The sequence below is a fragment of the Taudactylus pleione genome, unplaced genomic scaffold (assembly GCF_031769625.1).
Source record: "Taudactylus pleione unplaced genomic scaffold, aTauple2 ptg000212l, whole genome shotgun sequence".
In the NCBI taxonomy this organism is placed as follows: domain Eukaryota; kingdom Metazoa; phylum Chordata; class Amphibia; order Anura; family Myobatrachidae; genus Taudactylus; species Taudactylus pleione.
The window spans coordinates 10915710-10932724 of record NW_028284614.1 but is presented as its reverse complement, the minus strand read 5'-3'; the positions used below and the strand labels follow the sequence as shown (position 1 = coordinate 10932724).

Here is a 17015-nt window from a genome sequence, read left to right as displayed (position 1 = left end):
CTCTGCATATTAGATGTGGCACCATATATGGCTCTGCATGTTAGACTTGGCACCAGATATGGGTCTGCATATTAGACGTGGCACCAGATATGGCTCTGCATATTAGATTTGGCACCAGATATGGCTCTGCATATTAGATGTGGCATCAGATATGGCTCTGCATATTAGGCGTGGCATCAGATATGGCTCTGCATATTAGGCGTGGCACCAGATATGGCTCTGCATGTTAGACGTGGCACCAGATATGGGTCTGCATATTAGACGTGGCACCAGATATGGCTCTGCATATTAGATTTGGCACCAGATATGGCTCTGCATATTAGATGTGGCATCAGATATGGCTCTGCATATTAGGCGTGGCACCAGATATGGCTCTGCATATTAGACGTGGCACCAGATATGGGTCTGCATATTAGACGTGGCACCAGATATGGGTCTGCATATTAGGCGTGGCACCAGATATGGCTCTGCATATTAGACGTGGCACCAGATATGGCTCTGCATATTAGATGTGGGACCAGATATGGCTCTGCATATTAGATGTGGCTCCAGATATGGCTCTGCATATTAGATGTGGCACCAGATATGGCTCTGCATATTAGATGTGGCACCAAATATGGCTCTGCATATTAGATGTGGCTCCAGATATGGCTCTGCATATTAGACATGGCACCAGATATGGCTCTGCATATTAGTTTTGGCACCAAGGATGTGGCACCAAATATGGCTCTGCATATTAGATTTGGCACCAAATATGGTTCTGCATATTAGATGTGGCACCAGATATGGCTCTGCATATTAGATGTGGCACCAGATATGGCTCTGCATATTAGACGTGGCACCAGATATGGCTCTGCATATTAGACGTGGCACCAGATATGGCTCTGCATATTAGACGTGGCACCAGATATGGGTCTGCATATTAGACGTGGCACCAGATATGGCTCTGCATATTAGACGTGGCACCAGATATGGCTCTGCATATTAGTTTTGACACCAAGGATGTGGCACCAGATATGGCTCTGCATATTAGATTTGGCACCAAATATGGCTCTGCATATTAGATGTGGCACCAGATATGGCTCTGCATATTAGATGTGGCACCAGATATGGCTCTGCATATTAGATGTGGCACCAGATATGGCTCTGCATATTAAACATTTTCATTAACATTCACTGGGACCTGGTGACATCCTTGTGGAACCCAGCAACGCATCACCCTCAACTTTTTATAGTGGACCAGTCCATCTCTACTGATTATAAGGTTAATAGCTTGAATGTTAGGCTTCAGGACAATTTCTGTTTGACTGTGAGGTCTATGTACTAAGCCGTGGAGAGAGATAAAGTACCAACTACTCAACTGCCATTTTTCAAACACAGCCTGCAAACTGAACTGACCGTTAGGAGCTGATTGGTTGATACTTTATCACTCTCCACTCGCTCTATAAGGCTTAGGACATCTCGCCCTGTATTTCTGAACTAAGCTAAGCCAACTACACGCCAGCAGTCCATCCCATTCCACCTGTAACCAGGTGCTGGTCCAAAAGATTCTTGTTCATTCAAGAATAGTCGCTATACATTTATAGTGGTAGACTTGTCATTTATTTGTACTCGGTAAACCAGTAGCTCTACCCATGTCTTTTTAAATAAAGCACACTTGCACATTTAAAAAAAAAAAAAAAAAAGGTTCTAGTTCTATTTAGCAATGTTGTTTTGGAGGAGTTTGTTTTCTGTGAGGGACTACAAAAAAAACCCAAAATGAATTATTTACCAATAACGTCTGTTTGTTTGCTCGTGTATTTTTATATTTTTGTTTGGCCTAAATAGTAACCTGTAATTATGGAAATGGAGGCTGCCAGCACACCTGCGATGACACGGACACGGGACCGGTGTGTGGGTGCCACCAGAAATATGCCCTTCACTCAGACGGCAGAACGTGTATCGGTGAGTTCTCCCTCAGCTATTACTCTTGTTAGCATTTAGTGTGTGTCCCCCGATCCTGTGCAGCTTCTTGTTGCAGATGCCCGATGATTATAACGCAGCTGCAGGTATAGAAACAAATTGCAATTCCGGCTGCAACATTGCTCATGCTCCATTGTACCAAGTACCGATTAGCCTGATAGCAACAATTTCCTTGAATGCTGAATGCAATATGTACCCCAGTGTCTGATGTATTACATGCTACCTAATATATGGGTATATTTGCTACAGATTGCATGTTAAACAAATAATAAGCCAAAATAAGATTGGTGCAATAAAAAAAGGCCAGAGCAGTGTTAGGAGACAGAGTGAAAAGTGATAAGAAAGTGATAAGGTGCCAGCCAATCAGCTCCCAACTATCATCTCACAGGCTGTGTTTGAAAAATGACAGCTGGGAGCTGATTGGCTGGCACCTTATCACTTTCTTATCACTTTTCACTCTGTCTCCTAACACCGCTTAGTAAATAGAGCCCTTAATGTACTGTCCACATTTTAGGACACTATCATCAGAACAGTAGCTGTAATCGGGAAGAGTCATGAAACTTTCTAAAGAGGACCAGACCCATAGCAACCAATCAGACCCTAGTTATCATTTTATAGAATGTACTAGTTAAATGACAGCTAAAAGCTGATTTGTTGCTATGGGCAACTTCATCAATTGTCCTCTTTAGACGATTTGATAACTCTCCGCCTATAGTTTTTAATAAATTAATAGAAAAGCCTCAAACAAGTAGACTGCCATTTACAAGTATTTCATATTCATATATAGTCTACCCAATGAAAGGGTCTTCATGTCTTGAATGATTGAAATGATTCATTTCTCTAATGAGCTTTGCAGTGTGTAGGGATTGCCATGAAACAATATTTGTTGTTTCTTGATAATCCCTGTCTTGTTCTTGTGTCTTTATTGTCAAATAAACCCCCGAAATTAGGTTATTGGCTAATTTGTAATAAGAATAAAACACTTGTATAGTGTTTAATGATAACTAGTTAATATTCTGCAGGCTGTGTTATTATAATCTACAGAAATGATTCCTGTTATACATGGATATACATTGCCTTTACACAGTTTACACACAGTGACATCTAGGAGGTCAATGATAAAGGATAATTATATAAATTGTATTGTTGACATGTTTTCAACTAGGGTTTAGTGGATTTCAAATGAAGACTGATGGTGTAATTTCCAACTAATAACAATATATACTTTCATTGTTTCCCTCCCACGTTTCAGCCAGCTCAGCTGCCTATGTGCGGGCTCTTAATTACATCGTTACCTTTAATTGTCTTGTCTGCAATTTGCAGTTCTTGATTATGGCGAGCTGCACTACTGTACAAATATCCCAGAGTGAATTCTAATTCGAGGTCCAGTATACACTAAACACACAGCAGTATGACTTCCCAGAACGGATCTCACTAATGGGACGCGTACAGTAGAAGGAAGAGAGACAGGAGTTTTCATCGGATACTTTCGTCACTCTGACTCGCTGATCTATTTAATCACACTAGCAATATCAGTAACATGGTTATTAACAAAATAAAAGTGATATATAATTTCCATGAAAACTGTATTTCAAGCAGCTTCTTCTCGCCTTCTGGCTCCTCCCATTGCACCAGAATGGGGCACAGGAAAGGTGACCATGTGCCCATGTAGATCACATAAAGGGGCATGTTTTGCAGAGCAGTAAAGGTAACGTGATCACAAGCCAAGAGCAATTATCAGGAAGTTTGCATATTGAAGAATAAGTGTGAGATTGCCCCATATAATTTCAGCGGATGCCACTTGAATAGCATAACACCCACAAACCTGTGTGACACTCCAAGCACTGATTTACTGCCAGAGCCTGTGCAATCCTGGAAGTAAATTTGCTAAGACCAGGAACGATGTGCGCGATACTCGTACAGGGTAAATATGTGTGCTGTGTTTAGGTACCTTTTCTGAAATCAAGCACATATGCCGGAATTAAGCACATACATAACCTGGTACAGTATTGCGCACCTCTTTCTGTATACCTTACGCTGGTCCAGAACCCTGTCTCGCATTCATCGGTAGCAGCGATCTGCACACCAGGTGGGAGAGTGAAACATTGCTCATTCCTGGCCAGAACAGAGGCCGCTAAACCTCAAAATTCTGCCTGAATTCTCAACAGCGCTCGCAGTGTGTTTGCGGAAATTTGCTCATGCCCGCTAACGGACTCCCCGCCTGAGATAGTGTGCGGTGGACTGTGCAAGTGTTTTGCTACACCCACGTCCCCGATCTGCGTTGTGTGCAGATGCACCGGGGGTTGAGAACACACACGCCATCACTGCAGCATCGGACGCCGGGATTCCGGGTCAACTGTTTCTGTGAAACTGGCCTCCGAGACTGTTGTTCTGTGATTGGGAACACAGCCATGAGCTCAGACACACCCCTGGGACCAGGGTCGGACTGGCCCACAGGTGTACAGGGGAAATCCCCAGTGGACCCCACTGCCTGAGTGCCCCACCCCTACTCTAGGGATCAGTAACTTTGTGTAGCAGAATCATGGATAAACTTGGGTGCTTAGTTTGTTTCTATGGAAACTACACTAAGCTTAACCCTCATGCCAGTGCTGACACACCCCTGCCACCTCCTTTATAAAGGGACCCTTTTTTTTGCATTTCCTATTTAATAGTTGGCCAAGTCCCTCTGTGGTGGCAGTCAACACCCCCCTTAAGCATGGCCCTTATCACTGTATGCCCTTTTGGGCCCTTCATGGTCCAGCTCGATGCAGCCTGGGACTCCCATAACACGCCCCCACAGAACAGCCTTATTTGGCGAACACATTCGGCCAGCTCCCCAACTCCACCCAGGAACGGCCATGGATCGCAGCAGTCTGCTCAGGACCTTGCAAAAACTTTATTTTGCATGTGCACAGTGAGAATTTCCTTTGCGGCATAGAGTACAACACTCAATCAGGCTCATAGTGCAACCACAGCTCCTGACCGGCCTATAATATCCTAAGGGGGGAATCTAATTCAGTCCGTTGTGACGCTGCACATCACCATGGTCTTCGTCCAACTCATCCGAAGGCACTACACAGCCATCGCTAGTAACTGAATTCCCACATTATTTTACTGGTCCTTTAAACACTTCTTGACGACAGCACACTATTCCATTGCTTCCAGCACCAAACATTGCCATGGATTTAAAAGTTCTTCTTCAGCATGCAGAAAAGAATGACCCCTCCTACCTGACACCTGTTTCCCCTGCTGTAGGTCAGTTTCCAATGCGTCATTCTGGCTCCTAGATGCTAAGAGATTGTACACCCAGGAATCTTTCGGCCTGATTCAGAGCCGGACGCTCTGACCAGAGCGCTCGCTCTGAATCAGGGCCCTCCTACCTCAACTTGGAGCGGCCTCTTGCGACCATCGGGCTTGCGACAAGACCCTGCGGTAGGGTCTCGCTGCCGCAAGCCCTGGAGTGATTTTGGCTATATCAGAGCCAAAATCACTCCCACTGACATCACTACTGATGTCAGTGGGGCCGGACCCAGACGGTAGGCGTTCCCATGGGAACGCCTCCGTCTGGAAGCCACGCCCCCGGCACGGCCACCAAAGGGGGCGTGCTGTCAGTCACCATCGACAGCAGGCCCCCTTTGGTGCGAGACCCCGAGCGATGGCTACCCCGTCGCTCGCCAGGTCTCACGCATGTGCACGACGGAGCTCCCTCCGTCGTGCGCGTGCGCATTAGGGCACCATCGACCCGCTTGCGAGCGGGTCTGAATTAGGCCCTATGTCCATAGAACTTCTCTCAGATCTGATGTGATAGAAAATCACATTAGGACCATTCCAAATTTCGTACACTGGTTATTTCACGTCGTAGAATTGCTTCTCCTGTGGCTGTGCAAAGACATTGTTAATACTGACCTCTGCCTAATGGAATTCAAGTATAAACACCATTACACAGGCAGCGGAACTAGAAATTAATGATTAATGACTATAAGGCCATTAACTTTTATTTGTTCTTCGCTGTTCCTATGCTGATTTTTTTAGCGATCTGTAGAACAACATGTTAACATTTTAGTTTGCCATCATGTTTTTAAGTTACTTGTCAAGATTATTACCTAATGCACCTTTCCAGGTTATTGTTTTTTTTTTTAATTTCTCAAGCTGACGTATGTGTCCATCACTTGCATAGCACAATTATACTTTTTCTGTCTTGTAATTCCTATACAGAGCTGTTTGCAAATTTGTTTCCTATGGGTGCAAAATTTTTCTTCTTCACCTTCATTTGTAATTTACAGAAAATATTATTAATGATTTTTAGTAAGAACTGAATATTGCTTGGGACAAGCTTGGTTTGATCACTGAAGACAGTATTTTTACTGCTTCTTATTAATATTAATACAGAGTAATATCTACACAGTGTGGCTTCTACTGGGCTCAGAATATATGTTGCCAAGCTACATTATACCATAATTGCCTATGTTGGTGCAATGCATCATTGTGTATATGACCCCTGCTGTACTGTGCACTGATTCCCAGGATTGCACGGTGGGATTCAAGGTGATGTGATTGACCTTTAGGGGTAAATTTACTAAGATTCGATTTGGTCCCAATTTGTCCCATTTTGCAACTCTAATAGGATCGATCAAAAACTGACTTTTTTTTCACTTAAAAATCGGGAATTTACCAAGGTCCCAGTTTTGACAGGATCGTTTTGATTGATGGTGTATTTGGTCGATACTGTCCGTTTTGAAGTCCCGATTTCACCGGCCGAATTTCTCTCCTGAACAAGCAGCCTGCACATATCAGGGAAATATGTGCAGACTACTTGTTTATTTTTTTTTTTATTTTTAGGGTTAATTTTATTGAAAAAATTTAAGTGCCCTACCCCACCAAAAGCCTAACCAGCCCCAGACTTGTCAGCCTGTCCTGGTACCTAAAGTTATGGGGAACAAAATGAGTAGGGTTCCACCGTAATTTAGGTACCAGCACCAGGCTGCAGGGCCAGTCCTGGTTTTAATTATAGGGATTAAAAAATTGCGTAGGGGTCCCCCTATAATTAAAACCAGCACTGGACCCTTTCTAGCGGGGGGCTGATGCCACAGCCAGGGGAGCCTTTTCACCAGGCCCCTCAGCCGCAGCATCAGTCCTGACCGCTAGTCAGCCCACCCCAATAAAGGGGTCCCCCTCTCCAGGGCACCCCTGGCCTAGGGTGATAGCGTGGGGCTATCCCCGCCACTCGTGGGTGGTGGGCGGTGGGGATAGCCGCCTGGCTCCTCTGGCTGTGGCATCAGCCCCCCCCCCCCGCTAGAAAGGGTCCGGTGCTGGTTCTGGGAATTACAGGGGGACCCTATGCATGTTTTTCCCCTGTAATTCCAGAACCAGAACTGATTCCCAAAGCCCAGTGCTGGTTGTACTAAGTACAGTGGAACTCTGCGCATGTTTTCCTTGTACTTAGACAACCAGGACTGGCTATGAAAAGTCCGGGGCTGGTTCTGTTTTAGGGGGGGGGGACCTCATGTCAATTTTGTCTTTAAAATTAACCCTTACAACACACTAGCCATTCAAACATACACAAATCACACTGATTTGTGTATGGTGGTGGTGCATTTAAAACTGAAAAAGATTTGTCAGCTCTGTAGGTGGTGCATTTAAAACTTCTATTGAGTCCCCGATTTGAGTGTAAAGCGGCCGAATTGAGCAAAACGAATAATGATAAATTCCCGATTTAGGCAGAAATAAGTGAAAAGTACTTCCGAATTGAGCCGATGGTGATATCATTTCTGTTGTTCAAAATGGGCGAATTTGCTGCATTAAAAAAAATTAACAAATCACCCGCCTTTAATTATAGTAAATTCCCGATTTTGCAAAAAAGTGATATTATCACCCAAGAATGGAAATCGGGACCAACACCAATCTTAGTAAATTTACCCCTTAGTGTCATCAAGCCACCTGACTGCCCACTTTGCTGATCTTGGAGGCTGGTCAACTGTATTATCCACTACGGTGGGCCCAGTGGAAGCATTTTACACCGAGACACTAAAATTTGCAGTGTATTGACGTATAAGCAATTAACAATGTATATATTGTTGTTTTTTAAGTTTATTATGATGTCTGTGTAGACAAGACCAGGAACAGGTGACCTTGGGCACCTCCACTGTTATCCATTTTCACCTCCCATAATGCTCTGTTATCCAGCACTGGCTGTGGGTCATGGGTGATGGAGTTTAACAGCGGCCATTAAAATGTTATTACCATGTTATTCACAAATGTATAGTTTTATGTCTGTGCTTTCACTATGTGTCCGTAGAATCCCGGTTTACATTATAAAGCTGTTTCCTTGAACTGCCAAAAAAAAAAAGTACAATTTGAACTGACACTGCATTAAGTTGTGTTTGTAACAAGTGGTTCTAAACAACAACCACATCAGCATAAAGCTTATTTTGATGACAATGCCATTATATCTAAGAAAAGTCATGCTGTTTTTGTATTGTCAATAATGTTTTATACATGTTTACGTCCTTATTGTCAGTCCCATTTGATCCCTGTGTCTGGACCCCCAACCTCCCCTCCCCTCTCTAATTAAAGTTTTTGGTTTCTTGTAACCCGTTAAGTTGGAATACGCTTTTCTGTGGTTTAATGTTTTTTTTCCCCTTATTATTTAGTTTTTTTTTCGTTCTGAATTACTCTGCTTTCTGGTGATGGTCCCTGATTGCCTGTCTTGTCTTAAAAAACTTATGTTTATGAATAGCTTCCAAAAATCACAATATGCTGATATATAAAAATAAAAGAATAAAAGAAAACTCAAATAAAAAGAGCCTCGTTTGCAGCCTTATCTAATCTAGAACGTGTCAAATGTGTCCTTCATTCAACCATGTAGTGTTGCCAGAGATAGGCAGCTGTTCTTTACTCACCTGCGGCCCGTCTCCCTTACCTTGCTGGCTTGCGTGGTGCTTCTTATGGCATCATGACAAGACTGCAAAGTATTGCAATGCTAGACAAATCCCCCCCCTACTCCTTTATGTCTAACGCATTTGTCTCTTTGCTTTACCTGCCTCTCTTTATTTTGTTTGCTGCATGTGAAATCCCCCTACCACCTATCACATTTAAATGAAAGATGTCCACTGTTAAGATGATCTGCAAAAACTTTTAAATAGTTTTTATGGGGATACGTTTAGGAAGCCGTTGGCCGCAATCCCGACCGCCGGCTTCCCGAATCCTCTATCCCGCCTAGGGTTAAATGACAGGCGTCCAAAATCTAGACGCCTGTCATTTTCCCGACGCCGGGAGACAGGCGCCCAGCACACCGATCGAAGGGATGCCCGGCGCATCGAGCGGACAGCTGCGCGCGGGGGGGGGTTAAGTTTAGGGCACCCGGAGGGGAGTTAGGGTTAGGCACCCCCCCCCCAGGAGGGTTAGGGATAGGCTAGGGGGAGGAAGGGTTAGGGTTAGGCACCCCCGGGGGGGATTTAGGGTAAGGCTAGTAAGTACTTACCTTAGGGACAATCGGGATTTCCAGCGCTGCCGGGCTTCCGAGGCCGGGCTCTGCTCTTTTGTCAGGCTGGCGCAGCCGGGAATCGAACTTCCGATCACGCGGCAGCCGGCTTTTCATACCAAATGCGTTTTTATGGTCCCTGAAAGTTACGGCAATGTTGCAGCACTGTAACAAACTATTTACTAAGCCTTGGAGAGAAATAAAGTGGATGGAGACTGTCACGTTACAGGCTGTGCTTGAAAAATGTAACTCAGCAGCTGATTAGATGGTAATTTATCTCCATTCACTTTATCTCTCTCTTGGGGTATATTTACTAAAGTGTAGGTCTATAGAAGTTGAGATGTTGCCCATAGCAACCAATCAGTTTCTACTTTTCATTTATCTAGCGCCTTCTAGATGATAATAGCTAGTATCTGAGCTAGGTTGCTAGGGCCAACATCTCCACTTCTATCAACCTGCACTTTAGTAAATAGGGCTTAGTACATAGACCCCTAATAGTCCTCCTGACTGCCTGCCAAGTGAAAGAGCTCAGACTCCCAAATTTCCAAGCACATTGGCTTTAATATTCCGCTCAGCAATATGTTCCGGGCAACTTTTTCTTTCTCAGCCGGAAAACCAGTAGCAATGACGATAATTTGCAAATCATCTTATTATCAATTTGGGGGATTATTTAACTTTTTTCCCCACCCACAAAAAATAAAATAAAAGTGTGGAGATCCCTTTTAAACGAAAGCATTGCAATAATCTCCATCTACAGACCCCTCTTCTACCCGTTTTATAACCAGTTCATTTTGTATCACTCCTACCTTGCCGCTAATATCCTGCTGATCCTTTATTTGCTTGCTTTATTCACCCTTTCCTGTGTCGTTACGTATATTTAACATGTTCTAGAGCACTAGACTTCCTTTTCCATGTGATGCTGTATGGAATTTGTCATGTATCGATACCAGCTTACCCTATTTCCTTTTGCTGCTATTTTCTTGCTTCACTGCATGTTGACCAATGGTTAGAGTCTATTTTTGCGACATCTGAATGTCTACCTAAATGTACTTCTATAGACAAGCAGGCAACCAGCACTGCCCAAATGATCTCCTCTTCTTCCTCCTCCTCTCGTGGTCTGGTTTGTTTATGTGCATGCTGTGTGTGCGTGTCTCTCTCTCTCTTCTGTGTCATGTTATTAAAAAGGTCCGTCTTCATGTGTTACATAATCATCCATCACCGAGTTCTGCGCTGTCTACTCACACTGTGTGCTACTGACTGGATCCTGTGTACTAGACCTATTCACTTATTCTTCCGGTGCCTTGTGTATATTAATATAATAACTCCACCCGTGATCTCCTGGCCACTAATACTTTCTTCTGGGGCTTTTGCAGGGGATTAACACTGCGTGTACAATGGTGGCGTTGGTGTTGGTGGTTGGGGGGGCTTTCATGCACTCACTGCTGGCTACGGGTGTGCATTGCCAGGGGGCTCTCGTAGAATTTGGGCTTTTAATTAACCAAATGCTCCATGTTTGTTCCTTACTTGTGTTTTAGAAAAGGATGAGGCTGCAATTGAGCGTTCTGAGTACAATTCCACGTCAGTTACTGATGTGGACAAGCGGGTGAAACGGCGGCTCCTTATGGGTAACTTTTTTTTCTTCCACTTTTATGTAAAAAAAAAAAAAAAAAAAACTAAGGGCCATTATTTATCAAGGAGTGTTATCGTTCACAACGAGTGATAAACCAATGAGGGGTAAAACTTGTTGTGTATGATAAATGGTGCTCCAGCCAATCAGCTCCCAACTGTCATCTGTATGAATAATGACAGTTGGGGGTAAATTTACTAAGGTGAGAGTTTTAAGTGATGTTGCCCATAGCAACCAATCAGATTCTACTTAACATTTAACTAGCACCTTCTAGAAGATAATAGCTAGAATCTGATTGGTTGCTATGGGCAACATCACTTTTATTACTGACTTCTAAAAATTCTCACTTTAGTAAATTTACCCCCTGGGAGGTGATTGGCTAGATCACCGTTTATCATACACAAAGAGTTTTATCACTTGTTGTGAATGATAGCACTCATTGATAAATAAGTCCCTAAATGTACTCTCTTTGTGTGTGTGAGTCTGTCATTACAAAATGAGCGTCTGGCTCTCGATCTCAGTGTAACGTACATCGACCAGGCTTCAACTTTTTTTTTAAATTAATTTTTTTTTTCCACCTTTTGGGCAACTTCACTGGACTCGGTCTGTATATGCCCACAGGCAATTTTTACGAGATCTTTTTTGGGGTTTTTTTCATTTTTTTTTTTTCTTCTTGTTTTTCCGCCAACACCTTTTTATGTCATCCAGACAGTTGTTGTTTATTTTTCACAGTCTATTTTTGTGGCTGTAACTGATTTCACGCACAGGGCAATGAACGTAAAAACTCTCCCTTGACAGTGTAAATGTTTGGGTGAAAAACACAAGCCGGTAGCGGATGGATGTGTGAGTGTGTGACGCCCATTTCAATGATGTGATACTATGATTAAGCAAAGGGGAAAAAAATGCGTAAGGTAATACAAAAATTATTTATATTTCTGATATGTTCTCAGTATAGGAAGTATTTAAGGTGGTTTATGGTTATACGCCGCTCTTTCAACTTGTTCCTGCTTTCAATATTAAGATAAAACGTCTGACTTAAGCTCAAGGGCTTCCTACATGGAAACTTATTAGAGACAACAGCTGTGATCACATGATTGCAGAGATCTGTTATGCATCAGCATAACTAGAGTAGCTATTTGGTAGGAAAGATGGAGTGGGCAATTTTTTTTTTAATGAAATTGTATTAGAAATAACAGAAACTACTAATAATTCTGCACTTAATAACACTTATTTATATTTACCCTTAAAACCGTTCTAGTTAACAGTTTGGAATACAGGGACTGTCTTTGTTGTACTAACATATACTGTGCATGTTTTAAGTGCTTTTTTTTGTTTTCTCTTATTACGAATGAGGGGGATGGGGGTTATGTAACAGGATCCCAAAGTACAGAACCAGCGTGATTTTGGCAAGTTTGCCTCTTCATTTAAAACGGCAACAGTTGTAGGGCAAAACCAGTCTTATAACTGATTGGCGCTTTAAATTTAGCGGCGAACTCGACAAAATCATGTTGGTTCCGTAATCTCTGAACCTATTAGAATAACCCCTCGGGAGTATTTGCCGATGTACTAGAGATGATTTATTGATGGCTAATTGCAAGTGCATATTTTATAGATGAATCAAATGGTTCTAGTCACGTGACTAAGTGTGTGTGTGTGATGTACAGTGTGCCTGCCGTGTCCGGGTGTACTGTATGTGCTACATGTGCACGTATATTTCAATAGTTGCCACTTTGTATATGGTTGGAATTGCTTTTTTTTTTTTTTATTTTGTAACGGAGACAAATTGCGTCTGCGGTTTGGGTTACAATTTCGACTATGGGCCTGATTCAACAGCCATAACAAGTGCAACTACGTACGTAGATCGAGCGATTGTTTGCCATTGCGTTTGTGTGTAAGCCCCACTGCGTGTACGCTGCGATCACACTGCGATTACGGACACAGAGGAATCCATCGCAGAGTAAGCGACAGGCTGTTAGCGTTTGGGGGTGGTGACGGGGGAGTGGCCAGAAAAACGCAGGCGTGCCTGTCCGTTTGAATGCCGTTGCTTGGGCGTGCATAAATGACCCACTGCGACTGCATGCGCAGCTTGAGAGTTCACTGCGTGCGAAAAGACTCACAGTGTCTGCGGCAGGTCAGACCTGCTGTAAACGCTGCGTGAGTGGTCGATGTGCGTCGATGGTTACCGATGTTTATGCAGAGGAGCGACTGCGGACGGATGTGAGAAAGCAGTAATGGGGGTGTCTTTATGCCGGCTGAGCTTTGGCAAGCATTAGCATATTCTCGCAGCTGTGTTCCGTGTGAATTCGCAGCTGAGATCGCCGCTGAATGAGGCCCCATATCCGCACCACCCCCATTGTGATTCGTTGTGGCTGCGCTAACATTGTAATTATATGCTTGAAGACTAAGGGGTCGATTCAGACCCGGACGCTAAGCTGCGCTCTCTCGCTGCCAAAAGGGCCCGGGTATGCAAATTCCGCGATCGCACTGTCTGGTGTAAGGACGCCCTCTATGTTTTAGAGAGCAACGGCAGAATGAGCGCACACCGGTATAAAGACGCCCACTTTTCTTTCTTAACACACGTCATCTCCAGGAAGTGTGTGATTAATCAGAACCATCGAGAGCCATCGGAGCTGCACGCAGCCCTTGAGGTAGCCCCTACTCCACTGCAAGCACTGCGATCACTGCAGGCTGAAAGACAACCAAGTGACGTGTACAATGACTCTTCCTTGATAATTATGCCCACCCATAAAACTCACTTTTGACGCCCAGACTCGCCTGCGTTCACAGCACCACTCCCCCGTTCACAAGCACCTTCCCCTGTTACCACCCACAAACGGCGCTATCTGTCACTCAAAGTAGAGCTCAGTCTTTGTGCTAAGAGCGCGCGATTCCCGATCGCAATGATTGGTTCGCACACTGCGATGCCTGCGTTTGCGCAGAGAGGTGACAGTCGTCCATAGCGTGCGTCTGCGGCTTAGCGTCCGGGTCTGAATCGGGCCCTACATCCTATGAAGATACGGTAAACTGTAGTGATGGTGAACTGTAGTGAGTGAGGAGGTTCTCGGGAAGCCTGATGACAAAGCCTCGGAGGGGTCGCTGGTCATTGTTCATTTTGCAATAGGAAAATAACTGGTTGCATCCTGTGTATGTAAAACGAAGGTTCATGCATCAGGAAAGAATATGTCAGCACAGGGAAAGCTAAACAGCGATGGCTATTCAGTGGAAAAATAGCCGAAATATTTGCAGTTTTACTCAATGGGTTTTGGCAGGTTCCCTCTTTCAGAGTTGTTTATTCGAGCCCACGTTACAAGAATCCTTTGCTTTGACGTTGCTGTGATTCAGAAGTTTAGGAATCTCCGAGAGTAGGTTCCTCCCAGGAAGCTTATGACTTTCTTTTTCCATTTATAGCCATCATCTAGATTTGCAGCAAGCCGTAGACCCCTGCCCAATGTCATGCATTTCATTCATGGAAATCTTTCCGACGGAGGCAGTGAGCCCGGCAATACCGGTGCTGATAAACTACATCCCCCATGATCCTTAGTCATTTGTTGGCCATCACTGGCAGGGTGAGGATCATGGGAAATGTAGTTCAGTAACAGCAGTGGTTTCTTGTGCAACAGGCACACTGGCGTTAACATTTGAAGTGGCGTTCCATTAAACGCATACAACAAAAAAGTGATAAATTGTTGTGCTAAATGAGATGGTCCGTATTTGCATTTTGCATGCATTTAACTGACTGGAATGTATGCATATTTTTTTTTCTTTAGCAATTAGTGTTTAGCGCATAAGTGCATTGCACACATTACATTCACCTATTACACGTGTGTATCCAAATGTGTTTGCCTTGAACAAGATAATAAGTTTCCTGTTTTGGCTCATATACATTTAAAAGAAAATGCAGGTTGATCTCTTTGGTAAGTGAATGTTAAATGCGTATGAAACACGTAGATATAAATGCATTGTGGCTTATATGTCCCTTTGCGCATGATTTAACTTGCAAAAACCCAACACGTATTATAACATAGACACGAATAGAATTCTCTCTCTCTCTCTCTCTCTCTCTCTCTCAAACTGCATCATTTTGTTGTGGAAACTTCTAGAAATAATCTGCACTTTGTCTCATCTCGATTTGTCAAATTAAAGCTGAACAACAGTGGCGTAACTAGGGTATTTGGAGCCCAGGGCAAGATGAAAAATGGAGGCCCCCCCACTCCTTCTATGTGGTGAAAGAGTGGGTATCAAAAAAGTGGGCGTGGTCACATGCCACAAGGGGCGTGGCCACTGGCAAATGGGGACGTGTCAACATGACATGCCACCGTTTCTCGTCACTCTGGGAACATTCCTTTCCATTCTATATGCACCTTAATTCCCCCAGAAGTAGTGCCCTTTATGCAATGCCCCCAGCAGTAGTGCCCCTTATGCAATGCCCCTAGTAATAGTGCCCCTCATGCAATGCCCACTGTACTAGTGCCCTTTATGCAGTGTCCCCAGTAGCAGTGCCCCTTATGCAATGCCCCCTGTAGTAGTGCCCCTTATGCAGTGCCCCAGTAAGGGGCACAGAGAGGGGGGGGAGCGGGTACTAATTACCCAGGCTCGGGCTTGCTGCAGGGGCAATATACAGTGCCCCCAGTAGTATCCAATATACAGTGCTCATTATACAGTGCCCCTTATGCAGTGCCCCCAGTAGTGCTCCTTATACAGTGCCACCAGCAGTGCCCCTTATGCAGTGCCCCCAGTAGTGCCCAATATATAGTGCCCCAGTAGTGCCCCTTATACAGTGCCCCCACTAGTGCCCAATATATAGTGCCCCTTATACAGTGCCCCAGTAGTGCCCCTTATACAGTGCTCCCAGTAGTGCCCAATATATAGTGCCCCTTATACAGTGCGCACAGTAGTGCCCCTTATACAGTGCCCCCAGTAGTGCCCATAATTTACTTACCGGAATCTCCGCTCCTGCAGCAGCCACCGCTGCTCCCGTCCCGCTCGGCACTGTGGGAGAGACGTCATGACGTCCCTCCCTTCACCCAGTGCTGGAGCCGGAAGGCGGAGCTTATAAGAGAGCTCCAGCCCGGCTCCGACCCTGGGTACAGCAGCCAATAAGAATCTATCTGAGTCTATCTGCTGAATCAAACACGCCGCCGGCGTGTTTCTTTTAATGTTTATTGCTGCGTACCACAAATGCCCTGCTCGACCCCCCTACATTATGCCACTGCTGAACAATAACAAAAACAAAATGTATTGACCTCATCAATGCAAGAAATAGGTGTGGCACCATTGCACGCAGCCAGTACGGGGCGCACAGTGACATTGGTGTGTGGTGGGTGAAAGCGCTGCTGCCACCAGTCTGTATAGCGCTGCCAGTCATTTTTGCGTTTCACCTATTTTTAGTTAGACAGCAATGCATTTAGCATTTGACTTGCACGAGTTGCCTCTCCTACTGTATCTAGGACTTTGCTAGTTTAGTTGTACATGTCATGACTGATGTGACTGATGCGTTAATTAATAGGTGCTGACGGACATGTGGAACATGAAACATAATCCAGTGATGGGCAACAGGTGGTCCCCCCCTGAGCCTTCACCTATGACCCCCAGCTTCTTCCTGCTTTATTGTCCTACTTGTCGTAAGGGCTGATTCAGCAGCGGACGCATTGACGATATATTTGCTAATGTGCGTGTGTGAACGCAGAACCGCTCACGCACAGCGATTACGTTCGTACAGAGGAACCATTCCCAATATGATTGACAGGTAGTCAGCGTTTGGGTAAGGCAACAGGGAGTGGTTAGAAAAACGCAGGCGTGCCGGACCATTAAACGCCGTTTCATGGGCGTGCATAAATTATCCATTTGTGCCCTCCATTGTGATTGCATTAGAGTCCGCTGCTGGATCAGGCCCATGGTTACTTTATAATGCCTGCTAATTTGTTGTTACAGATAGGTGTCTCTTTT

General features: G+C 44.5%; 1 protein-coding gene across 4 annotated transcripts in view; it reads left to right on the top strand.

The window, feature by feature from the left end:
• The window catches only part of SCUBE1 (signal peptide, CUB domain and EGF like domain containing 1), a 326927-nt gene that overhangs the window by 190183 nt on the left and 119729 nt on the right, over positions 1 to 17015 (top strand). For 2 of the 4 annotated variants that reach the window (XM_088478382.1, XM_088478381.1), the window contains exons 6-7: positions 1828 to 1944; positions 10978 to 11067. In XM_088478382.1, the coding sequence (XP_088334508.1) occupies positions 1828 to 1944; positions 10978 to 11067 (207 nt within the window). The remainder of the gene's footprint in view (positions 1 to 1827; positions 1945 to 10977; positions 11068 to 17015) is intronic. The other 2 variants (XM_088478384.1, XM_088478383.1) reach the window with 1 other exon arrangement.